Below are 26,318 nucleotides of genomic sequence, written 5' to 3' on the forward strand. Positions count from 1 at the left end.
TGATTCGCTCTTGTCTTTGAGTTCTAAAGTCTGTCTGTCCATCTCTGCACAGTTGTAAATTTTGCTTATTACTTCTTCTTCTGAAGGTATTTCTGTACACTTCCATTTTTGAGCAAATGATAATCTTGCCGCGGTTAATATATGCAATGTTAAGTAGGTTACATTTTTATTGTATTTGCCATCCATCATGCCCAATAAGAAAAATTCTGGTTTGACCATTAACATCTCTTCTAACCAGCTGCTTATTTGCTGCCAGAATTTTTTCTTTTCTTTTCTTTTCTTTTTTCTTTTCTTTTCTTTTCCTTTTCTTTTTTCTATTCTATTCTATTCTATTCTATTCTATTCTATTCTATTCTATTCTATTCTATTCTATTCTATTCTATCCTATCCTATCCTATCCTATCCTATCCTATCCAAGCTTTTAAAAAAACAAAAACCAACTCAAAAAGCCACACTCTACAGAAAGGCAATTTGTTCTGAGTTGATGATACTATTCTTTTTTTAAAAAAAATTTCATTTTGTCACAACAGTATACACAAACATCAACATAAAACAATAACACATCATAAAAGAAAAAAATATATATAAGCAAAAGTAAGCAACAACTATGTTAATTTGATATAATGAAGGGAACAATAGGACAGGAACGGTAGGCACTTTTGTGCTCTTATGCATATTATGCATTTAATATTCTGTCATTCTGTCATATTCTGGCAGCAAATAAGCAGCTGGTTAGAAGAGATGTTAATGGTCAAAATAGAGGTCAAACCAGAATTTTTCTTATTGGGCATGATGGATGGCAAATACAATAAAAATGTAACCTACTTAACATTGCATATATTAACCGCGGCAAGATTATCATTTGCACAACACATGCTGTGTTTATTCTTTTTTCTGTACAGAGGATGTGATAGGAAGGCAGTTGTGAAAGGCAGGGAATTCACCATTAGTTTCATCCATTCAAAGCTGGGCTTGGCAAATAACCCATGTGAAACAAATACAGAAAGACCAAATTAGCAAGCATTAAGTGTTTTTACTCTCTGCGTCATCCGAAAACCAAGGCAGGGCATCGTATTTATCAGGGGACATCATTCAAGCACAACAAAGAATTGGGGGAGAAAAAAATTTCAGTGAAATTAATAGCACAGGAATTACCTCAGCGTTACACTTGAAAGCGTACCTGCCACACCCTACGGAGATACTATTTCCAAGAATAATTGTGCAATTTACACTCCTCTTGTTAGGCTGCATAGTTTTGTGACTGGAGGGATAAGCAATTACTGGTTTACTTTGGGGTGGGGTGGGGGGAAGGCGTACTCAAAAGAGTTTTTGCGAATGCAAAATCCCACAAACAAAACCTCTGGAGGACTGCTGTACTTGACTATTTTTGGCTACTGGAAGATTTGCTAGGCGTGTCTTGTCACTAAGGTATAAAATATTAAGCCACTTGTTTAATGTTTATTAAGCACATTTATACATAGCTACCGAACTCACACATACTGTAGGTGACTCCTATGTGGGATTGCATGAAATTAATTAATCCGTTGTATATTATTTAGGCACTAAAGCAAATGTATATTCCTAATTTAACGACCGGTTCTCTGCCCTAATGACCAGCTGGGTGGGTGCGGCGCGGTGGTTATGTGACTGTATGGGCGTGGTCAACTCAACATCACTCATATCGATGGGCGCTTCGCCTTAGCTGTTACAATGTAATAAGGGTTAACCAAAGAGGCAGTTTCTGTAAGCAGGGCAATAAAGATTAGGCTAGAAACAACACCGGAATGTTTCCTTCCTGCCTTCCTTACAGGATTAGCCCTGAAAAGTGGAAAAAAACTAAATAAGATTTCTTCCAACAGCCAGTTCTCCGAACTGCTTAGAAAGTTAACAACCGGTTCTCCCGAATAGGTGCGAACTGGCTGAATCCCACCACTGGTTCTAGGGGTACGAGGTATAGAAAAGGTTGGAAACCCCTGGTTTAATATGAGAAAGTCATAATTGGTTGAGTTTGCATAACATGCTAATATGGTTTAATAACACAAACCATAGTTTGTGTTAGCAATTCTTGGACTTTCCACAGCAGGGTTGTCAAACTCAAGGCCCGCAGGCCAGATTCGGCCTGCAGGGTGCTTAGATCTGAAAACAATGAAGGACTGAAATACCCTGAAAACAATGAAAGACTGGCCCACAGTGCAGGGGTAAAATCCAGCAGGTTCTGAAAGGTTCTGGAGAACCAGTAGCGGAAATTTTGAGCTGTTCGGAGAACCGGTAGCGGAAATTCTGAGAAGTTCGGAGAACCGGCAAATACCACCTCTGGCTTGCCCCAGAGTGGGGAGGGAATGGAGGTTTTGCAGTATCCTTCCCTCAGGAGTGGGGTGGGAATGGACATTTTGCAGTATCCTTTCCCTGCTACGCCCACCAAGCCACATCACGCCCACCAAGCCATGCCCACAGAACCGGTAGTAAAAAAAATTGGATTTCACCACTGCCGCAGTGCCTCTGTCAGTAAAAATGGAGCTCAGGTGGACCATGCACAGCCCTCCTGAGCTCCATTTTCGCTAGCAGAGAGTTGCAGGAGGCTGTGGCAACCGAAAACGGAGCTGGCTCAGGAACCCGTTTCACTGGCAGAGCTTAGGACACCACAGGAACCCCCGACACGAGTGACGTCGGGCTGGTCACGCCCCCCCGCCACACCCCCAGGTCAAACATATGTGGCTCTGATGTGGTCCTCAATGAAATCAAGTTTGATACCCCTGTTCTATAGATTAAAACTTGTACAGCTTTTGAAAAATTATTTGGGTGATACTAAAACCAATAAAATAAGCACTTTTGCATACCCAGTAATTTTGCATATTCAGGCTGCTGGTGGTTGATAAATTAACATGAACTATCATTTCATAGATGTCCCTTTTATCTGATACATACATTTTGAAAATGAGTGATATATAAATATAGAACTCTCAAATGTCGTAAGTGACCATACTATAAAACCAGTCATTTTATTGTTTACACTTCTATAAGCAGTTTCGACTACACAGTAGTTCTATTTTAGTGTCGGAAGATTGATTTTTGGGGGGGGGGTACATCGTTTTACCTGTTTAATTCACTCACAATCTTATAATTTTACAATGGGAAACTTCAGATGTAGCTCTGCAGAATTAATCTCAACATTTTACTGGGAAATCTCAGAATGGTTATTCAGAATGATTGCCAAGATATGTTCAAACACAAAAACAACCAAATCTGCAGCTAATAACCACCATTCTAACATTTTAATATAAAGCAGGGGTCTCCAACCTTGGTCCCTTTAAGACTTGTGGACTTCAACTCCCAGAGTTGAAGCTTTGCTGGCTGAGGGACTCTGGGAATTGAAGTCCACAAGTCTTAAAGGGACCAAGGTTGGAGACCCCTGATATAAAGCATCATATCTGTTAAATATAAAGAGGCAGATTTTTTTTAAAAAAGGACTTGTCTTTGTTTTTATTTGTAAAACAGCATTCTTTTCTTCTGCTCTAGCTGTTGTTCAAAGCTGTTGTTCCTTCTTCTTTCTCTTTCCTTAAGTTTCCAAGTATAATCCCTGCGAGAAGCAAAATCCCTAGATTGCGGTTTGAAGAAAACTTGTCCCAGCAGTCTTTAGGGTTATTAATGTCCAAATGGAATATCTGGAAAAGAGACCAAAATGATTCATCAATACTTGCCCCTACTCAAATTTTAGAATCTCTCAAGTCTTCTAATCCGCTTTTATCTCAGACGCCCATTAAAGCACTAGCTTTATTGGACAGCCATTAGTCTGGGATGGTATAAGGCAGGGGTGTCAAACTCAAGGCCCAAGGGCTGGATCCGGCTTACAGGGTGCTTAAACCTGGTCCATGGGGAAATATCAAATATGGAAATATCAAAGGATCAGCACACGCTGCCTCTGCTGGCCAAAACAGGCTGCAGGGGTGTGGAGGGGGCATGTGTGGCCAGGTTTTGGCTGGCAGAGTGCTGGAGGCCAAAAATGAAGCGCAGGGGGCTCCACGCAGCCCATTTTTGGCCAGCAAAGTGCTGTAGGAGGCGTCCATCCTGTCTCCCCCCGCTCCTCGCCCCCCCTCCCCCCGCCGGCCCGCAGAGAATTACAGTGCTGATCCGGCCTTTGAAGAAATCCAGTTTGATACCCCTGGTATAAGGACTCCTACCTTGAGTAGAGGATTGGACTAGAACAGGGGTCTCCAACCTTGGCAACTTTTAAGATTTTTGTGGACTTCAACTCCCAGCGTTCTATGCAGTTGTTAAGTGAAACTGGCTGAGGAATTCTAGGAGTGAGCTAGCCTTAAAGTTGCCAAGGTTGGAGACCCCTGGACTAGAAGACCTCTGAGGTCTGTTCTACCCTATGAGCCTATGAGTCTATGAATTCCTTTTCCTCTTCCTTCAACTGGGCCCTTCAGAGGTCTTGTCCCGTTTATCACCTCCATTCCACTGCTGAACCCGGCCTGGAAATGCAGCACAAGATTCAACCAACATTAAACTCATCTAACCTGGTTTCCCCAACAGGCGGCCGCAGTTGCCAGCGCTGCATAGTAGGGGAAGGTTTGACCGCAATTGATTCCTGCCAGCGTTAGACCACCAAGCATTGTGCAACTGAAGCCTGCGAGCCAGTATTTTGTCTTTTCCCCAAAGAGAAGCGCTGTAGATTTCACACCGATGGCAAGATCGTCGCTTTTATCCTAAAACAGAAAGTTGGAAAGTTGTTAATTAAAAAAAAACCAAAAACCACCAACCACAAAGGCAGTTTAGTTTGAGGTGAGGAACAACTGTACAGCAGCCAAAAAACCATCTCACTGCCTACTTGCAGCTGTATACAATGTGGAAATAATAATTTTAAAAAGGCAATATATTTTGAATTAAGACAGTGGAATGGTTTGCGGAAGATTAATTGTCGGTGTTTTAGATGCGGAAAATGTTTTGTTTTTCAAATGTTTGGGATGAAACAGGCTATTTTGTGCATCCTGGAAGTACCCCAAGTTCAGGAGGGCTTTATTTCTAGTCTCACACCTGCTCTTACCAATAAAGCAGAATATTTGTAGCTCAGGATTGAAATGAGGAGTCCTTGGTGCTGTCTGAACTCGCTTGTTTTCTTGCAGACATTTCATTACCGAACTAGGTAACATTATCAGTGCTAGGCCTAGACCAGGGCTCTTCAAACTTTTTAAACAGGGGGCCAATTCATGGTCCCTCTGACTGTTCGGGGGCTGGACCGGCTGGGTGGGCATGGCTAGGTGGTCATATGACTGGGTTGCCATGGCTAGGTGGTCATGTGGCTATGCGGTCATGTGACTAGCGTGGCCAATTTAACAGTCCATTAAACCAGGGGTCTCCAACCTTGGTCCCTTTAAGACTTGTGGACTTCAACTCCCAGAGTTCCGCAGCCAGCAAAGCTGGCTGAGGGACTCTGGGAGTTGAAGTCCACAAGTCTTAAAGGGACCAAGGTTGGAGACCCCTGCATTGAATAATACACACAAATGAAACTTTACTTTGTTATGTTCCTGGGGGTGGAAAGCCGGTTAGTGAAGGGATGTGGCTGCCTTGGAGTGTGTGTGAGGGACTTCTGTGTGTGTGTGTGTTTCCAGCCCCCCCCCCCCGCCCCTGGAGGCTGGGGAACTCCTTGGCGTCCAGAACCACTCTGCTCCCCCAAAACAGGCCCTCCTCAGCCTCCAGAAGGTGGATGGGGGCCAGCGGGTAGGTCGGGCGATGTTGGTGGGGTAGCCTTGTGGTCCCACGCGAGCCGGATTAATGGCTTCAACGGGCTGTAGTTTGAAGACCCCTGACCTAGACTAATGATGTTACCTAGTTTGGGTAATGAAACACCTGCAAGAAAGCAACCCAATTCAAAGAACATCAAGGACCCCTCAACGTGCTCTTGCAAGGTCATAACACCTCCACAATATCAAAATGGTGTGTGTGTGTGTGTTTGGGTGTATTTTTGCATTCAGAACAAACAAAATATTTAGTGCACTTTTAGGTTTAAAGGTGAGAAGAAAGTAAAATCAAAAGGTGATGCCTAGCCTAAATAGTCTTGTCTTTATTATTATTGGCTTTGAATACCAAAGTGCTGAGCACCATTATTAAATGTATTTATATTAAATAGTTCAGTTTATATTTATAGTTGTATGCTTAGGAAATATTATTATACAAGAAGCCTTGCTTTCAAAATTTTTGTTCTTACTTTCTGTACCCCAAGGATGTGAGATTTGGTATTTATGCCTTCAAGAGACAACTCAGCTATCCGCAGACAACGCTATGAATCTTTTGTAGTATAAGCAATGTTATGCAAAACACAGAAAAAAAACCCTAAGAAATTTGGCTTGTGTTTCTGCCTGTGCTTTTCATCTCCTGTTTCCTTGTTAAATATTATTTCTGGTAAAAAATTGGTCTTTAAGGGCGTTAATGCATCTTTTATTACTGTACAGCATTTTGAAATAAAAGTATCACATAATATTGCATATTTATATACTATAAACCAGTGTTTCTCAACTTTTGAGATGTGTGGACTCTAACTCCCAGAATTCCCCAACCAGCATGTTGAAGTCCACATATCTTAAAGTTGCCAAGTTGCAGGAATTGACACAACCGGTGCATGATCCTCAGGTGTGCAACAGGCCTCCTGGCTACAGCTGCCACCTGCTCTTCTAGCAGAAGCCCGAGTCCAAAAGGACCCCCAGATCACGCACCAGTGATCCAATCTGGGGCAGTGCCACCCCATTCACAGTGGGAAAACCTGGCCATTGGAAGGCCCAAATGCCCAATGCCACTCAGATTGCTTGGGTTACGCCGAAGCTCAACTGTACCTTATCCAGACCGTTTCAGCCTCCAGGCACTGGGCCAGGACATGTACAACATCACACAGATGGCCCAGAGTGGAGATATAAAACTGGTATCATCAGCATATTGATGATGCTTCATGTAGATCAGGGGTAGTCAATCTTTTTATACCTACCGCCCACTTTTGAATCTCTGTTAGTAGTAAAATTTTCTAACCGCCCACCGGTTCCACAGTAATGCGCTGTGTATCGTCGTCTGCGCATGCCTCTCGCGCATTGTGGATTGGGTTTGGGAGGGGGCGCCGCCAACCAGCTCTGCTTGTCTGTTACAGCTGGGTGGTGTGGGGGGGGAGATGCGTGAGCTATTCTGGGATGAGGCTATTTTGTTTGCAATCGCACTATAGTGCCATTTAGTTTCACTTACGTAACGTGAACTAAACTTATGTGCGGGCGATACAAATAGTATATTTTCAGAAATTTAAATTGTCACGGGGAATTTTATGAAAACCTAATGAAAATGTTTTTAAATAATGCTATGAATTTTTTTAAAAAAGTCAATTAAATTAAAAGAAAGGAAAGTGCTTCAGTATCGGACAAAACCCCTACCGCCCACCATGAAAGCTGGAACGCCCACTAGTGGGCGGTAGGGACCAGGTTCACTACCACTGATGTAGATGTTAAAACAGGACAGGAGAGTTCTATCTCCTTGGTATCCCATAAAGTAGGGGCCATACGTTAGATCTCTTCCCCCACATCATCAGGAATCAACCCGAAAGTTCATCCAATGTCCAGGTAGAGTTCCTGGACTACCAACATAGTTCCTGGCATCAACGAGAACTGAAAACAAATAAAAGCAGCTGCAAACATGCATTGTTTGCCATTTCTAAATTGCCCGTGTTTCCAGTTCAACGGGAACAAGATTTCCATAGCAACCTAATTTAACCACACTCTCTCATTTCAATATCTTTTATAATTAACACATGGGAAAAGAGTCACCTGATGAGCATAAATAGTATCATAAAGCAAAGTCCAACAGACGCTGGAAAAATACAGGGGTAAGCAAACAGACCAATTGCAAGAACCGTGGACCGCAGACCAACCCAGTAAGGCTCCCCAATTGAAGACCAAACCTAAAGGAAATAAAGAAGAGCAAGTTATAATCATCATTGGCTAAACCAGTGCTTCTCAATTATTTTCTGTCATGCCCCCCCTAGGAAGAAGAAAACATTTTTCGCGCCCCCCACGCGACTGTAAATAGTATCATGTTTGTTATGTTAGTATGTTTGCCGAGGTCAAATGCGCCCCCCTTTACGGAGCCTCGCGCACCCCCGGGGGGGCCCGCCCCACTATTTGAGAAGCACTGGCCTAAACACACATATACACACACACGTGCTGAGAAGTGGCAGTACTTCTCAGTGGCAGTATTATATTTTGAGCACAGGTACTCCTCGACTTATGACCACAATTGAGCTCAAAATTTATGTTGTTCAGAGAGACATTTGTTAAGTGAGTTTTTCCCATTCTGACCTTTCTTGCCACAGTTGTTAGGTGAATCACTACAGTCGTTAACAGCAAGAGCAATTGCACTTAGACTTATATATTGCTTTACAATGTTTTTACAGCCCTCTCTAAGAGATTTACAGAGTCAGCCCAACAATCTGGGTCCTCATTTTACCCACCTCGCAAGGATGGAAGGCTGAGTCAACCTTGAGATTTGAACCGCTGAACTGCAGCTAGCAGTCAGCCAAAATAGCCTGCAGTGCTGCACTCTAACCACTGCACCGTAACACGGTTGTTAAGTGAATCTGGTTTCCCCATTGTCTTTGCTTGTTACAAAAAGTGATCACATGACCCCGGGACACTGCAACTGTCACAAATATGAGTCAACTGCCAAGCGTCTGAATTCGGATCACATGACCTTGGGGAATGCTGCAACGGTTGTAAGTGTGAAAAATGGTCGTAACTCACCTTTTTCAGTGCTGTGGTTAACTCCGAATGGTCACTAAATGAACTGTTGTAACTCGAGGAGTATTTGTATACCGAGAGCCGGTTTGGTCTAGTGATTAAGGCACCGAACTAGAAAGCCAAAAAACCATGAGTTCAAGTCCTGTCTTGGCCATGAAAGCCAGCTGGGTGACCTGGGCCAGTCACTCTCTCTCAGACCAACTCACCTCAAAGGGTTGTTGTTGTGGAGAAAATAGGAAGAGGAAGGTGTATATGTTCACTGCCTTGAGTTATTTGTAAAAAAAAATAAAGACAAAATATAAATAAACAATCATAAAAATAAATAAATACTTCTCTACTTTTGCTGCATCCACAGATCGATCCCAGGAGTTTTGGTTTAGGACAGAGGTCTGCAAACTTGGCTCTTTTAAGCCTTGTGGACTTCAACTCCCAGAGTTCCTCAGCCAGCAAAGCTGAGGAACTCTGGGAGTTGAAGTCCACAAGTCTTGAAAGAGCCAAGTTTGCAGACTCCTAATTTAGGAAAACTCGAGACCTTTTTGGTCATTTTGGTGAAAAGGACTCGGATATTCGCCTACAAGGCCGGGTGGTAGAATTTGCCCAACATCTGTGAAGTAAAATTGCTCGAAATCATTCTCAGTGAGAAAGATTTCTCGATACAGCCTTGATACACAGCAGTTAGCCATCCTGGCTCAGCTTGACCCTTTGGTGGACTTCAACACCATTGACCATGGTTTCCTTTTGGATCGGCTCTGTGGGGTAGGAGGAAATAGTATTATACTGTGCTGGTTTGCTTCCTTACCACTGAGGGCTGATTGGGACAGTCCCTATTATGTGGGGTTCTGTAGCAATAGCATTTAGACATATATACCACTTCACAGTGCTTTACAGCCCTAAGTGGTTTACTTCTTCTTCTTGTGCCATATCCGTCATCGGACATTGTCGATCATGTTGTCGATCCTATTTTTATCAGCACAAAAAAGTGCTGCTGAGTTTTGTCCAAACCAGTCCCTTAGATTGTGAAGCCATGATGTTCTTCTTCTGCCTGGACCTCGTTTGCCTTCAATCTTGCCTTGGAGGATTAAGTGAAGTATGCTGTATTTTTCCGGGTGTCGCACCCCATGTCCGAAATATTCTAACTTTTGCTTTTTAATGGTTTTGATAATTTCCCTTGGCTTTCCCAGGTGGCTTATCACTTCCTCATTTCTGATTTTGTCAACCCAGTTTATACCTAACGGCCGTCTGTAAATCCACATTTCAAATGGTTCTAGTCTCTTCAAGTGGTTTTCTGTCAGAGACCAATTCTCCACTCCGTAAAGCAGGATAGAAAAAGATGTAACATCTGACAAGCCTGGTTTTCAATCTTAGGTTTATGTCTCTGTAAAAGCGGTTTACAGCCTATTTCCCCCAACAATCTGGGTCCTCATTTTACTGACCTTGGAAGGATGGAAGGCTGAGTCAACCTTGAGCCTGGTGAGATTCGAACTGACAAATTGCAGTCAGCTGGTAGTCAGCAGAAGTAGCCTGCAGTACTGCACTCTAACCACTGCGCCTCACTGCGCCTCAGTAGGGTTCAATACTCTCTCCATTCCTGTTTAACATCTACATGAAGCCATTGGGCGAGATCATCTGTGTCCATGAGGTGACATATTATCAATGTGTTGATGATACTCAATTATATATCTCTGCCTTGTAATATGGTGACATTTGTATAGGATGTTGGGGCATTCTCCCATGGTCTTATTTATATTTGTTTAGGGGTGTGGTGGCTCAGTGACTAAGATGCGCAGCTTGTCGATCGAAAGGTCAGCAGTTCAGCGGTTCGAATCCCTAATACCGCATAATGGGGTAAGCGTCCGTTACTTGTCCCAGCTTCTGCCAACCTAGCAATTCGAAAGCACGTAAAAAATTTAAGTAGAAAAATAGGGACCACCTTTGGTGGGAAGGTAACAGCGTTCCGTGCGCCTTTGGTTTTTAGTCATACCTGCCACATGACCATGGAGACGTCTTCGGACAGCGCTGGCTCTTCGGCTTTGAAACGGAGATGAGCACCACCCCCTAGAGTCAAGAACAACTAGCACATATGTGCGAGGGGAACCTTTGCCTTTATTTATTGTTTATTCAATATTTTTAGAGAGAGACAAGAATCAGAGTTTTCCATTTTTCAAGCCCTCCTAGGTGTATAAATGATTAATGAGGCATTACGAATATACATTAGGCTGCATTTTTATGGAAGGGTGCATTATTTTCTTGTGTCGTATTTGAGGAAAATGAGTCAGTCGAACTTAATAAGGAAGTAATTTCCAATACACAAAGTACTGAGCCTCCCATCACTAAGCCTGACTCATAACAGAAGGCAAATTGTTTTCATTCCACTTCTCTTGATCAGCGACTTGATGAGAAGAAGCGAAGAAAGGTAGCAGAGCTTTATGGCCAAAACAGTCAGTCAACGTCCGTTCTTCCATCCACTACTACAAAGAGATTTGGGAGGCTTGCTTTCCAAAATCAAATGTGTTTTATGGAGATGCAGCAGGGAGCAGTTTGGAAGCATCTGCCTAAATTCTGTGAGTCTACAGTTGCCCCAACAATTTAAAGAGACATGTCTGATTTATTAGGGGACTGGAAGCTAAAACGAATGAAGAACGGTTGCAGGAACTAGGTATGTCTAGTTTGATGAAAAGAACGACTAGGGGAGACATGATAGCAGTGTTCCGATATCTCAGGGGCTGCCACAAAGAAGAGGGAGTCAAGCTATTCTCCAAAGCACCTGAGTGCAGGACAAGAAGCAATGGGTGGAAACTAATCAAGGAGCGAAGCAACCTAGAACTAAGGAGAAATTTCCTGATGGTTAGAACAATCAACCAGTGGAACTTGCCTCCGGAAGTTGTGAATGCTTCAACACTGGAAGTTTTTAAGAAGAGATTGGATAACCATTTGTTTGAAGTGGTGTAGGGTTTCCTGCCGATGCAGGGGGTTGGACTAGAAGGCCTCCAAGGTCCCTTCCAACTCTGCTATTCTATTCTATTCTATTCTATTCTAAATAAATAAATATTCTATTCTGTTTTGTTCTGTTCTGTTCTGTTCTGTTCTGTTCTGTTCTGTTCTGTCCTGTCCTATCCTATTCTACTCTACTCTACTCTATTCCTATTCCTATTTCTATTCTACTCTACTTTAAATGCTCCCTGCAGAATATGTCCTGTGAATGCATGGCACAGACTACTGTTTTTATTTTTATTTTTTTTATTAGATTTTTATCCCATCTTTATTCTTTTTTTATAAATAAGTCAAGGCAGCGAACACACACACAGTACTTATTTCTCCTCCTATCTTCACCAAAACAACAACCCTATAAGATGGGTTGTTGTTTTGATGAGATAGGGAGAGAGAAAGAGAGAGACTGATGCAAAACCACCCAACTGGCTTTCATGCCTAAGGCAGGACTAGAACTCACGATCTCCTGGTGATAGGCCCAAAGTCACCCAGTCAGCTTTCATGCCGAAAGTGAACTAGAACTCACAGTGTCCTGGCTTTTAGCCTGGTGCCTTAACCACTGGACCTGGGGTATCAAACTCGATTTCTCTGAGGGTTGTGTTTAACCTTGGGGGCTGGATGGGCGTGTCCAACTCGATTTCACTTGGGTTGGGGGCGCCTGTGGTGGCCTGAGTGCTTTGCCAGTGAAAACAGAGCTCAGGAGGGCTGTGCGCAACCCTCCTGAGCTCCATTTTCACTGGCTGAGGCACCGCGGGTTGGTCCTTCGCTGTTTCCAGGGCGGCCTCATGGGCCAGATCAAAGCACTCCGTGGGCCAGATCTGGCTCGCGGGCCTCGTGTTTGACACCCATGCACTAGGCCAAACTGGCTTTTTATACTATAACATAAAAATGTTTTGGAAGTAGCCAATAGCCTGAGAATAAAACATTTTAACTGAGGAAAAAATGACTAATTACTTTTCATGTTAATTTAATTCACCTTAAGTCGGAATAAGCTGCCCATTCATATGAAATGGAAGTTGCTGAACTTACCTAAATACAACTGTGGCCAGTAAGTTATTCTCTTCATTAGTGGATAGGTCACCACGAGAAATAAAGAAGAAGCGCCTAAAATAATACTGTGAGAAAATTGAAAGCGTCAAATGATAAATCACTACTTTCTGCGAGTAGCCTCTAAAAAGGTAGGAGAAAAAAGACATATTTTGCAATAAATATGGAAGCAGGGAACGTCTTAAGTATACTTCGCAAACATCTCTTTGGGCACGGCAACCAACATGAAATCTCTGTTCCTTCATTCATGAAGACCATGATGTAGCTAGCCTTGGTTCACCCGTGAATTCCTTAACTATCCCGTAAAATGATAAATGAATTTTCATGTATGGAACTCATGTTTTCATATCCGTTAAACTGGGAGAACACATAATTAAGAAGGCACCTATTGTCACCAATGGCATATGCCAGGGGTCTGCTAACTTGGCTCTTTTAAGACTTGTGGACTTCAACTCCCAGAGTTCCTCAGCCAGCAAAGCTGAGGAACGGTAGGCACATTTGTGCATAAGAGCACAAATGTGCCTACCATTCCTGTCCTCTTGTTCCTTTTCATTATATCAATTTAACATAGTTATTCATTCTTTTGCTTATATATATATTTTTCTTATATGATGTGTTGTTGTTTTATGTCGATGTTTGTATACTGTTGTGACAAAATGAAATAATTAAAAAAAAAGTCTTAAAGAGACAAGTTTGCAGACCCCTGGCCTATGCAATGAACTCTTTACAATGAACTTACCTGTAATAATTTAAACACAGCAGGACACCCAATGCCAAGCTAAGCTGTGTACTGAGAAAAACAAGGGCTTGAAAATGTGTAAGCTCTCCAGCTGCCAGCGGCCGATTTGCAGTTCTCACCACCTAAAATACAAACAATTAATTCGGAGGCTGCCTTCCATCACTGACCACACACATATACAGTATATACCAGTTACAGGATCCATTCATTCTGTAGCCCATGCGTACAGTATATACTCCCTATAAGCCCATACGCAGAAAAGTTGCAGGTAAGTTCAAATGTTTAAGTAAAATACTGTGAAAAATGAGCCACCTGCAGATAAGCAGACCTTTGAAAATTTGTACGCTTTCCTTTTTCAGATCTGGCTTACAATGTATACAAGTATACATTTCATGGCATGTTGGTTTAAAATTCAAGGGTTGGCTTATCTGTGCTTGTGTTTGTATACTAGCATATATGGGTATATGGATTTAAATACATTTTAAAAATATTATTGTATATACTTGCAGATAACATCAAAAACATCATTAAAAAAGGACAACAAAGAATGTTCTTTCTGCGCCAACTGAGTAAGCTCAAACTGCCCAAGGAGCTGCTGATCCAATTCTACAGAGGAATTATTGAGTCTGTCATTTGCACCTCTATAACTGTCTGGTTCAGTTCTGCAACCCAACAAGAAAAACACAGACTTCAGAGGATAATTAGAACTGCAGAAAAAATAATTGCTACCAACTTGCCTTCCATTGAGGACCTGTATACTGCACGAATCAAGAAGAGGGCCGTGAAAATATTTGCAGATCCCTCGCATCCTGGACATAAACTGTTTCAACTCCTACCCTCAAAACGACGCTATAGAGCACTGCACACCAGAACAACTAGACACAAGAACAGTTTTTCCCGAAGGCCATCACTCTGCTAAACAAATAATTCCCTCAACACTGTCAGACTATTTACTGAATCTGCACTACTATTAATCGTTTCATAGTTCCCATCACCAATCTCTTTCCACTTATGACTGTATGACTATAACTTGTTGCTGGCAATCCTTATGATTTATATTGATATATTGATCATCAATTGTGTTGTAAATGTTGTACCTTGATGAACGTATCTTTTCTTTTATGTACACTGAGAGCATATGCACCAAGACAAATTCCTTGTGTGTCCAATCACACTTGGCCAATAAAATTCTATTCTATTCTATTCTATTCTATTCTATTCTATTCTATTCTATTCTATTCTATTCTATTCTATTCTATTCTATTCTATTCTATTCTATTCTATAAGCCAAACAGTGTCAGGGTTCCAAGTTAACACCCCCAATGAAAGAAAACTCCGAGGCTTGAGTTTCCTCAAAGTTTCATTTTATTAGAGATATCATGTTGGCACATCTGGGAAAACCCGAATCTGAAAGCTTCCAGGTTTTCCCCACCCAAGGAAGGTCCAAGTCCCTGCCCAATACCCACATGCCCATCACAAGGTCCAATCAAAGCACCATCCCAACTGGAGATGCCTCCCAGCCACACCTCTCCAGGTGCAGGCAAGATGTCCTTGTCTTTCTGAGAAAGGAATGTTATTATGACTATACATCAGCCCAGCTCCATACAATCCCCCCCTCCCAGTTTCCCTCAGTAGTAAATATGGCAGGCCTGAAGATCCAACGAAAAAGATGGCTTCCAGGCTTGACACACAATTTTGGGTGTACGTTTTGGCTCTTAGCATTATAGGGTCCTTCATATTAACTGTAAGCTCTCCAGCTGCCAGCGGATTTGCAGTTCTCACCACCTAAAATACAAACAATTAATTCGGAGGCTGCCTTCCATCACTGACCACACACATATACAGTATATACCAGTTACAGGATCCATTCATTCTGTAGCCCATGCGTACAGTATATACTCCCTATAAGCCCATACGCAGAAAAGTTGCAGGTAAGTTCAAATGTTTAAGTAAAATACTGTGAAAAATGAGCCACCTGCAGATAAGCAGACCTTTGAAAATTTGTACGCTTTCCTTTTTCAGATCTGGCTTACAATGTATACAAGTATACATTTCATGGCATGTTGGTTTAAAATTCAAGGGTTGGCTTATCTGTGCTTGTGTTTGTATACTAGCATATATGGGTATATGGATTTAAATACATTTTAAAAATATTATTGTATATACTTGCAGATAACATCAAAAACATCATTAAAAAAGGACAACAAAGAATGTTCTTTCTGCGCCAACTGAGTAAGCTCAAACTGCCCAAGGAGCTGCTGATCCAATTCTACAGAGGAATTATTGAGTCTGTCATTTGCACCTCTATAACTGTCTGGTTCAGTTCTGCAACCCAACAAGAAAAACACAGACTTCAGAGGATAATTAGAACTGCAGAAAAAATAATTGCTACCAACTTGCCTTCCATTGAGGACCTGTATACTGCACGAATCAAGAAGAGGGCCGTGAAAATATTTGCAGATCCCTCGCATCCTGGACATAAACTGTTTCAACTCCTACCCTCAAAGCAGCTATAGAGCACTGCACACCAGAACAACTAGACACAAGAACAGTTTTTCCCGAAGGCCATCACTCTGCTAAACAAATAATTCCCTCAACACTGTCAGACTATTTACTGAATCTGCACTACTATTAATCGTTTCATAGTTCCCATCACCAATCTCTTTCCACTTATGACTGTATGACTATAACTTGTTGCTGGCAATCCTTATGATTTATATTGATATATTGATCATCAATTGTGTTGTAAATGTTGTACCTTGATGAACGTATCTTTTCTTTTATGTACACTGAGAGCATATGCACCAAGACAAATTCCTTGTGTGTCCAATCACACTTGGCCAATAAAATTCTATTCTATTCTATTCTATTCTATTCTATTCTATTCTATTCTATTCTATTCTATTCTATTCTATTCTATTCTATTCTATTCTATTCTATAAGCCAAACAGTGTCAGGGTTCCAAGTTAACACCCCCAATGAAAGAAAACTCCGAGGCTTGAGTTTCCTCAAAGTTTCATTTTATTAGAGATATCATGTTGGCACATCTGGGAAAACCCGAATCTGAAAGCTTCCAGGTTTTCCCCACCCAAGGAAGGTCCAAGTCCCTGCCCAATACCCACATGCCCATCACAAGGTCCAATCAAAGCACCATCCCAACTGGAGATGCCTCCCAGCCACACCTCTCCAGGTGCAGGCAAGATGTCCTTGTCTTTCTGAGAAAGGAATGTTATTATGACTATACATCAGCCCAGCTCCATACAATCCCCCCCTCCCAGTTTCCCTCAGTAGTAAATATGGCAGGCCTGAAGATCCAACGAAAAAGATGGCTTCCAGGCTTGACACACAATTTTGGGTGTACGTTTTGGCTCTTAGCATTATAGGGTCCTTCATATTAACTTTGTACGCTTTTCCCTTCTGGCTTTTGAGTGTCTGGCATTTCCCCACCTCAGGAAGTGAGCTATTTAAATATTCTAAACTAGGATATTTAAAACCATGGTTCCTGAATAACCCTACAGTGATGTGATTTGTGCATAACAGGAAACATGCTTACACATCAGATAATCCAAATCACACAAACATTTATGGAGTTGTATTGTGAATAAAGGGTTAAAATATGTTTTTTTTTTCAAAACAGCATTAAATATTAAATGGAACAAACTTCTGTTTTCATGTTCACCTTTGTCACTCTATGCAGTTTTGGGGAATAATTCCAATATATTTTGTTGTTTCAGAAACTTGTGTGATGCCCAAACCCAGAGAACTGTAAATCATAGTTTCTGAACCTGGCTTGTTTTCACCAATCAGAGTTATGACGTGTTGTGACCCAGGCCCAAATAGGTAGTAGGAAACTCAGTCCGTGAAAAACAACAACACTATATTCGAACAGCTGAGAATTACTTTGTTCCCAGCATAGTTTAACTAAATTAAAACAAATTCCTCCCAACATGAATTCCTCAGTCCTATCGCAAACCTTGGTCCAATTAGGCAAACTGCCAAAGGCCTTTCTTGGCAAACATTCAGAAGTCACAAAAATAAATGCAAGACGTAGACGAAGCAGAAGACGAAGCTAGCAAAATTGTTTTCCGACAAAGCCCAAACGCCATTGCTGCTCTGTTTTAAGCCTTATGGGAGGGGCCAATCATCTCTTGGCCCTACTCCCGAGTTGTCCTCTCTGCTTGAACTGCTCTTGCCTTGTGGCAGCTCTTCTCATGCGTGCATTAGGAACAGGCTCCTCCTGTTCCTCTTCCTCACTACTATCAGTCTCTGGAGGCTCTGGAGTCCGCACCTCACTTCCTGATGGCCCTGGCCTCACCTCAGCCTCATCGCTGTCCGACTCCATTGCCAGCTCCGCAGGCTGCTGGCGGACCACAACATGATGAGCCAATAGGGTAGAAAGAATGCATGTGTCTTTACAATATGACTTTCTAACATTGCTTAAATTTCAAATACGCTCTCAGATGTCTTCAGGAGAAACTATATAAGCTTTATTTAACTATGGTTGATTGAATAAACCACAGCAAACCACAGTTCAATAAGCTTATATAGTTTCTCCTAAAGACAATAACTATCAGAAGTGAAATAAACAAATTATCTATTGAGTCAGGATGATTATAGGTGTCCAGAAATACACAGACAACATGCGTTCATTCTAATTGCTTGGAAACCCAGAGTGCATGAACAATTCACTGTTTGTGAATTTCCACCCAGGACTATTATCTTTTCCAAGAATAGGATGCTGGAAATTTGATCTGGCCTGGGCATTTTAGAACAGACCTGTTGCTTCATTCTAGATATTTAAAGGTTGGGAGAAAGTGGTAAAATAAGAGACTTAAGCTAGCATTTGCAAGATTTTTTTTTAGCTATATCACAGATTTCATCATTCAAAATGAACCTTTAAGGCAGGGGTCGGCAACCTTAAATACTCAAAGAGCCATTTGGACCCATTTCCCATAGACAAGAAAACACCGGGAGTCACAAAACTCTTCCCATGCCTGACTATTTCTTGAGCAACCATAAAACTAGCATATGTAGTTGAATTAAATGTTTTGTTTTCTTCTGAAACTTTTCTTTTCTTGGATTTATCCATGGTTGGCCTACTGGGGGTTGAAAAGCTCAATAGATCGCGTGCCGGCAGGTGTTGCACATTGGCGGTTGTGACGCATATTTTGAGTGAGAGGAAGCCACAGCAGAGGGGTGAAAGAGCCACATGCGGCTCCAGAGCCGCAGGTTGCTGACCCCTGCTTTAAGGACAAGGATCTAGGGCTGAAAAAAAATCAATATAAACACTGTTGGAGAGAAATTAAATTCTGGGCATTTCATGTTCAGCAAGTTTAAAGACACCGTATGGGCCCTTAAAAAATAAAGCTGTAGCTGACATTGGAAGGTCATTCAAGGGAGCCATAGAAAGCCTCTGATGTGACTATAGTTTATTTGCAGCTCGCCTTTATTATTTTTTACAAATAACGCAAGGTGGGTGAACATAACCAAGATGCCTTCTTCCTCCTGTTTTCCCACAACAACAAACCTGTGAGGAAGGTTGGATTGAGTTAAAGTGAGCGGCCCAAAGCCATTCAGCTGGCTTTCATGACTAAGGCGGGGCTAGAACTCACAGTCTCCTGGTGATTGGGGCCAAAGTCATCTGGCCAATTTTCATACTTAAGGTGGCTTAGTAGCTAAGACGCTGAATTTGTTGATTGAAAGGTTGGCAGTTCAGCGGTTTGAATCCCTAGTGCTGCTTAACGGGGTAAGCTCCCATTACTTGTCCCGGCTTCTGCCAACCTAGCAGTTCGAAAGCATGTTAAAAAAAAATGCAAGTAGAAAAATAGGAACCACCTTTGGTGGGAAGGTAACAGCGTTCCATGCGCCTTTGGCATTGAATCATGCTGGCCACATGACCACAGAGACGTCTTCGGACAGTGCTGGCTTTTCGGCTTTGAAACGGAGATGAGCACTGCCCCCTAGTCGGGAACGACTAGCACATATGCGTGAGGGGAACCTTTACCTTTACCTTAGAACTCATAGCCTCCTCGTGATTGGCTCAAAGTCACCTAGCTGGCTTTCACGCTTAAGGCGGCACTTGAACCCAGAGCCTCCCACTTTGTAACCTGAAGGGTTAGCAACTAGACTTTATCTCTCTGAGAATTTCTAGAGAGGAAAAGTGGGAGAGGGAACAGACAGGAACTTACATTCCTTATAATGACAATTTATTTAATTAGCAAATAGGACAGGGGTAGTCAATCTTTTTATACCTACTGCCCACTTTTGTATCTCTGTTAGTAGTAACATTTTCTAGCTGCCCACCGGTTCCACAGTAATGCACTGTGTATCATTGTCTGCGCATGCCCCTCGCACAACGTGGATTGGGTTGGGGGGGGGGGGCGCCGGCTACCAGCTCTGTTTGTCTGTTACAGCTGGGTGGTGTGGGTCGGAGATGCGCGAGCTATTCTGGGACGAGGCTCTTTTGTTTGAGGTCACACTATCGCGCCATTTAGTTTCACTTATGCACGGGCGATACAAATAGTATATTTTCAGAAATTTAAATTGTCACGGGGAATTTTATGAAAACCTAATGAAAATGTTTTTAAATAATGCTATGAAATTTTTTTAAAAAGTCAATTAAATTAAAAAAAAAAGGAAAGTGCTTCAGTATTGGACAAAACCCCTACCGCCCGCCATGAAAGCTGGAACGCCCACTAGTGGGCGGTAGGGACCAGGTTGACTACCACTGAAATAGGATGAGCTCCGAATCTTTTCTACCTTTTTGTCATAGTCCACGTCCCACATATCATTTATGATGCAGCCAGCTCCACGCATCAGAACTGAGCCAGCACCAAAAAGTAACAGGAGGTCCCAGGACGGCCAACAACCTGGTTCAGCTGCCAAGGATATACTCCAGGTACAAGGAAGATACAGCAGCCAAGTCCCTAAAAATAAAGAAGCCGGATAAGGAGCAGAAAAAGAGAGAGATGTAGAATTTATACCAATGCATGCAAAAATAATCAGCTCCTTAGTTTAAGTCTTAAGCTAGTTTGGTTCTTCAGTATTCTTTTCACTTTTTTTTTTTTAAATTTGGCGTTTTTCCTACCGAGAAAAATGTTGTACCAATCTCATTATGAGATACAATAGAGTGGATGCTTCATTTGAGAAGACTAACCTCCAGGCAAGAAAAAAATGCCAGCAGGTCCAGAAAAATTGTTCAGGATTTAGCAGCCTTTAGGGTTTTGTTTTGTTTTTTTGGACAATTACAGTATTTATGAAAGCATTTTACTCCCTCTGGAGGCCAAATTAAGTCATACAATTTCAGCAAGAGGCCTGCAATAAATATAATTCCCCAGACAAATACGAAAACAAAACACTGAGAAAGGTATTTTCAATATCAAAAGCTTCATCTATCCAGTTGCAAGCGATTAATGCTTCTCTGCTTGATTCTGTTACATTTTCAGAGATATTTCAGAATGATGCATTAGAGACACGCCACAAGTGTTAGAAAACTAAATAAAATCATTGCGGAAAGCAATTTCCTATCACATTTCTATGGTTTTCAGGCCTTCGCAGACTACAAGCACACTTCTGGAGTTTTAGAGTCTCTGAAAGTTTAAGAACAAGCCCCCGTTTATCTTGGTTTTATTATTTTAAACTGAGGGTAGTGCCCTAAAGCAGGGGTCGCCAACCTTAGTAACTTTAAGGCTTGTGGACTTCAACTCCCAGAGTTCCTCAGCCAGCTTTGCTGGCTGAGGAACTCTGGGAGTTGAAGTCCACAAGCTTTAAAGTTACTAAGGTTGGAGACCCCTGCCCTAAAGGGGTTTTTCACTGTGAGGTTCAGCCATTGCTGGTAATACTGAGGGATTATGGAATTATATGTAGCCCTCCATTTACAGCTTGTTGCTTAGCAACTGTTCCATGTTATGACGCCCCTCCCCCAAAGTTACTTACGACTTGGACTTGAAATTCTGATTACACCCTTCCTCACAATCCCATAACTGTATTTTGATTGCTCAGAAACCAGCCAACATTTACAGTAGGGGGCTCAGTGGCTAACACACTGAGCTTATCGATCAGAAAAGTTGTTCGGCAGTTCGAATCCCTAGTATAGGTCTCCTGCGTGAGCAGGGGGTTGGACTAGATGACCTCCAAGGTCCCTTCCAACTCTGTTACTGTTACAACCATGCATGAGAGGGACACAAAAGAAGGGATTAATATAACAATCTGGTTTATTAGTTGAGTGTGGCTTCCCCACCCCCCACCTTCTTTTTCTATATTTTTTTTAAAATGTACTTTTATTTTTTAAATTTAATTTTTTATACTTTTATGGTCTTGAAAAATTCTAATTAAAAACATTTAATAAATAAATAAATAAATAAATAAATATCATGCGATATACTGGCAGTCCTCAACCACAATTGAACTGCAAATTTCTATTGCTAAAACAAGGAAGTGGTCCAGTGAGTTTGGCCTCATTTTTACGACTGTCTTCGCCACCGTTGGGAAGCGAATCACTGCGGTTGTTAAGTGAATCATGCGGTCATTAAGCAAATCTGGCTTCCTCTATTGAATTTGCTTGTTGGAAGATGGCTGGGAAGGTTACAAATGGTGGATCACATCCCAGTGCAACCGTCATAAGTACATGCCAGTTGCCAAGTGCTTCAACTTTGATCACCTGACCATGGGGATGCTGCAGCAACGGTCGTTAAGTGTGAAAAGCGGTCATGTCACTTCTTTTCAGCGACACTCTGAACAGTCCCTACACGAATCGTTATAAATCGAGGACTAGCTGTGTGCTCTACTAAGCCCCCAAATAAATGGTCTGTTATTTGGGCTTTGCAGGGGACAGGAAATCATTGGTGGTAGTGGGACCTACTCCACGCCCAGAAATCAGTACCACTAAACCCCAATTCAATCCGGTTTACTCTAGAGTCAAAATAGACAGTCATCCCAAAGGTGATTTTTCAAGAGGCAACTGGACTTTCTTCGTTTTTCTTTGAAGACGTTTCGCTTCTCATCCAAGAAGCTTCTTTGGCTCTGACTGAATCATTCCCCACCAATCCAGTCAGAGCCGAAGAAGCTTCTTGGATGAGAAGCGAAATGTCTTCAAAGGAAAACCAAGAAAGTCCAGTTGCCCCTTGAAAAAAGCACCTTTGGGACAACCATAACCTGGGGGAATCTCCATAAACAAATACTCAAGCTAGTCCTCATCTTACAGCAGTTCGTTTAGCGACCAAGCGTACGGCGCTGAAAAAAGGGACTTATGACCGTTGTTTTTCACATTTTCTGACCATCGCAACGTTCTTCATGGTCACATGATCAGGATTCCGATGCTTGCTGACTGGTTCATCCTATTTATGACGGCTACAATGTCCCAAGGTCGCGTGATCGATTCCCTCTGGCGACCTTCTGACCAGCGGAAATCAATTCCGGGGGGAGGCACACTCACTTACCCACCCGCGTGAATAACGTTAACAAACGGCCTCGATTCACTTAACAACCGTGGCAGGAACGGACGTTAAGTGGGGCAGCAACCCTCCCTTAAAACACACATTTCATTTTGCGACAGGCATGCAACGCTGGGCTCCTTTGTGGTCCTAACTCGAGGACTACCTGTCTGAAGTGGCGGTAGGGTTTCCCTGCCTAAGCAGTGGGTTAAACTAGTCCAGGGGTCTCCAACCTTGGCAACTTTTAAGACTTGTGTACTTCAACTCCCAGCCTATCTATATTAGTTCACCCACTGGTGAAATCCAATTTTTTTTACTACTGGTTCCGTGGGCGTGGCTTGGTGGGTGTGGCTTGGTGGGCATGGCAGGGGAAGGAGACTGCAAAATCTCCATTCCCACCCCATTCCAGGGGAAGGATACTGCAAAATCCCCATTCCCAACAAACTCCAGGGGAAGGATACTGCAAAATCTCCATTCCCACCCCATTCCAGGGGAAGGATACTGCAAAATCCCCATTCCCACCCCATTCCAGGGGAAAGATACTGCAAAATCCCCATTCCCAACAAACTCCAGGGGAAGGATACTGCAAAATCCCCATTCCCACCCCATTCCAGGGGAAGGATACTGCAAAATCCCCATTCCCACCCCATTCCAGGGGAAGGATATTGCAAAATTCCCATTTCCTTCCCACTCCTGGGGCCAGCCAGAGGTGGTATTTGCTGGTTCTCTGAACTACTCAAAATTTCCGCTACTGGTTCTCCAGAAGCTGCTGGAATTCACTCCTGAGTTCACCCCATCAGGAAGTTAGTGGGAATCATTCAGTAAATTAAGGAAGGACCTTTAAATTCACAATCCAAATCTGAGGGGTTCTGAGGCAAGATATTGTTGCAGCTAAAGCAGGTGCCCCTTCAAGCCGGTTGCCCTATTCTCTCCAGTAATAAATCCAGGTTGAAGGGGAAAGTATCCCTTAACAAAGTTTGTAGAGATTCTCAGCCATCCAGGTCATGGTTGTCCCAAAGATGAATTTTCAGGAGGCAACAGGGCCGGTTTAGCTCTGCCTGGTAAGGCCTGTTATTAAGAACACAAAGCCTGCAATTACTGCAGGTTCGAGCCCGGCCCAAGGTTGACTCAGCCTTCCATCCTTTATAAGGTAGGTAAAATGAGGACCCAGATTGTTGGGGGGGCAATAAGTTGACTTTGTAAATATATACAAATAGAATGAGACTATTGCCCTATACATTGTAAGCCGTCCTGAGTCTTCGGAGAAGGGCGGGGTATAAATGTAAACAAAACAAAACAAAACAAAACAAAACTTTCTTTTTTTTTCTTTTGAAGACACTTCACTTCTCATCCAAGAAGCTTCTTCAGCTCTGACTGGATGGTGAGGAATAGAAGGATTTATATTCCTTGAACACAGCTGGCCATTTGCATCCTTTTAGAGCAGGGTTCTCCAACCCTGGCCACTTTAAGACTTGTGGACTTCAACTCCCAGAATTCCTCAGCCAGCTTTACTTTGCTGGCTGAGGAATTCTGGGAGTTGAAGTCCACAAGTCTTAAAGTTGCCAAGGTTGGAGAACCCCGTTTTAGAGGGTCGTTCAAGCACTTGGAGGTTTATCTGTGTCTTCAGGGTCACCTGAGTTAGTGCTCCTGGTTCCTGTAGTCTGCAATTTTCCTCTGGAAACCCGTTCCTACTCACACACCATTGGAAGGGTCTTCATCCCAAATTGTACAGCTAAAAGTCTGTAGAGATTCTCAGACACCCAGGTCATGGTTGTCCCAAAGGTGCTTTTTTTCAGGAGGCAACTGGACTTTCTTTTTTTTTCTCTTTTTCTTTTGAAGACGTTTCGCTTCTCATCCAAGAAGCTTCTTCAGCTCTGACTGGATGGTGGGGAATAGAAGGATTTATATTCCTTGCACACAGCTGGTCATTTAGAATAGAATAGAATAGAATTTTTTATTGGCCAAGTGTGATTGGACACACAAGGAATTTGTCTTGGTGCATATGCTCTCAGTGTACATAAAAGAAAAGATACGTTCATCAAGGTACATCCTTTTTTTTTTTTGCATCCTTTTAGAGCAGGGGTCTCCAATCCTGGCAACTTTTAAGATCTGTGGACTTCAGCTCCCAGAATTCCTCAGCCAGCTTTACTTTGTTCAAGCACTTGGAGGTTTATCTGTGTCTTCAGGGTCACCTGAGTTAGTGCTCCTGGTTCCTGTAGTCTGCAATTTTCCTCTGGAAACCCGTTCCTACTCACACACCATTGGAAGGGTCTTCATCCCAAATTGAATAGCTAAAAGTCTACAGAAAATCTCAGTCATCCAATTCATGGTTGTCCCAAAGGTGCTTTTTTTCAGGAGGCAACTGGACTTTCTTTTTTTCCCCTTTTCTTTTGAAGACGTTTCGCTTCTCATCCAAGAAGCTTCTTCAGCTCTGACTGGATGGTGGGGAATAGAAGGATTTATATTCTTTGCACACACAGCTGGTCATTTGCATCCTTTTAGAGCAGGGATCTCCAATCCTGGCAACTTTAAGATCTGTGGACTTCAGCTCCCAGAATTCCTCAGCCAGCTTTGCAAAGTCTGAAAAGTTGCCAAGGTTGGAGACTCCTGGACTAGACCAGGGGTCTCCAACCTCGGCAACTTTAAGCCTGGAGGACTTCAACTCCCAGAACCCCCCAGCCAGCAAAGCTGGCTGGGGAATTCTGGGAGTTGAAGTCCTCCAGGCTTAAAGTTGCCAAGGTTGGAGACCCCTGGACTAGACGACCTCGAAGGTCCCTTCCAACTCTTGTTATTCTACGTTTTCCTTTCCTCCAGCTTTGCAAAGCCAAAACGAAGCGAGCAGCCGGCGAGGCAGGCGAACTCACCGATGGGTTTATCCAGCCGCATGAGACGGAGGTAAGGCTGGAGCCAGAGCGGCGCCGTTTGCACCAAAGCCGCCGAGGAGGAAAGCGTCCCGGCTAAGCTGGTCCTCGACCCGGGAGGACGCACCGGTTCCCAGCTCGAAGCGGGGCCCGAGAGGGTCCGGAGAGCGGCCGAAGGGCAAAGAAGCCCCGACCTTCCCGGGCCGGGAAAAGGGGCTTGAAAGCGGCATAGAGCTGCCCGGCGGATCAGACGCGCCAGCCCCATTCCGGCCCCGGATTTCTCCCCCCTCCCCTTCCGTGACGTCACCGGAGGGGGTTACTTTCCTCCTCCAAGAGCCAATCGGAAGCGTGGCCTAAAGAGGCACGAAAAAGAAAAGTCCTACCTCGCGTTCCGGCTCTGCGTCGCCTTCGGGTACTGCTGCGGGGGCCGGGTTTGGAGTAAAAACCAGCGTTATCCGGAGCAGGGCTCTCCGACCTTGGCAACTTT

At 43.0% G+C, this 26,318-nt stretch overlaps 1 protein-coding gene across 1 annotated transcript; it reads right to left on the bottom strand.

The window, feature by feature from the left end:
• Positions 1 to 2,983: 2,983 nt before the first annotated feature.
• On the bottom strand, positions 2,984 to 26,125 carry COQ2 (coenzyme Q2, polyprenyltransferase). The gene is made up of 7 exons (XM_058193240.1): positions 25,835 to 26,125; positions 20,299 to 20,465; positions 13,540 to 13,661; positions 12,783 to 12,868; positions 7,797 to 7,930; positions 4,518 to 4,706; positions 2,984 to 3,662 (listed from the first exon to the last, which is right to left on the bottom strand). The coding sequence occupies exons 1-7, from the start codon at positions 26,094 to 26,096 to the stop codon at positions 3,513 to 3,515; spliced, it is 1,110 nt and encodes a 369-aa protein (XP_058049223.1). The 5' UTR covers positions 26,097 to 26,125; the 3' UTR covers positions 2,984 to 3,512.
• Between the last annotated feature and the right edge of the window lie 193 nt (positions 26,126 to 26,318).

Source organism: Ahaetulla prasina, chromosome 8 (assembly GCF_028640845.1).
Source record: "Ahaetulla prasina isolate Xishuangbanna chromosome 8, ASM2864084v1, whole genome shotgun sequence".
In the NCBI taxonomy this organism is placed as follows: Eukaryota; Metazoa; Chordata; class Lepidosauria; order Squamata; family Colubridae; genus Ahaetulla; species Ahaetulla prasina.

Bases quoted from the DNA above. Each gene is read 5' to 3' on its own strand.
- COQ2 (XM_058193240.1), bottom strand. From the start codon at position 26,096: ATGGGGCTGGCGCGTCTGATCCGCCGGGCAGCTCTATGCCGCTTTCAA. The intron at 12,869-13,539 runs GTAAGTTCATTG...ATTTTCTCACAG, and splicing joins CTGTGTTTAAATTATTACAG to TATTATTTTAGGCGCTTCTT. The intron at 3,663-4,517 runs GTTAGATGAGTT...TCTCTTTTCCAG, and splicing joins CCGCCTGTTGGGGAAACCAG to ATATTCCATTTGGACATTAA.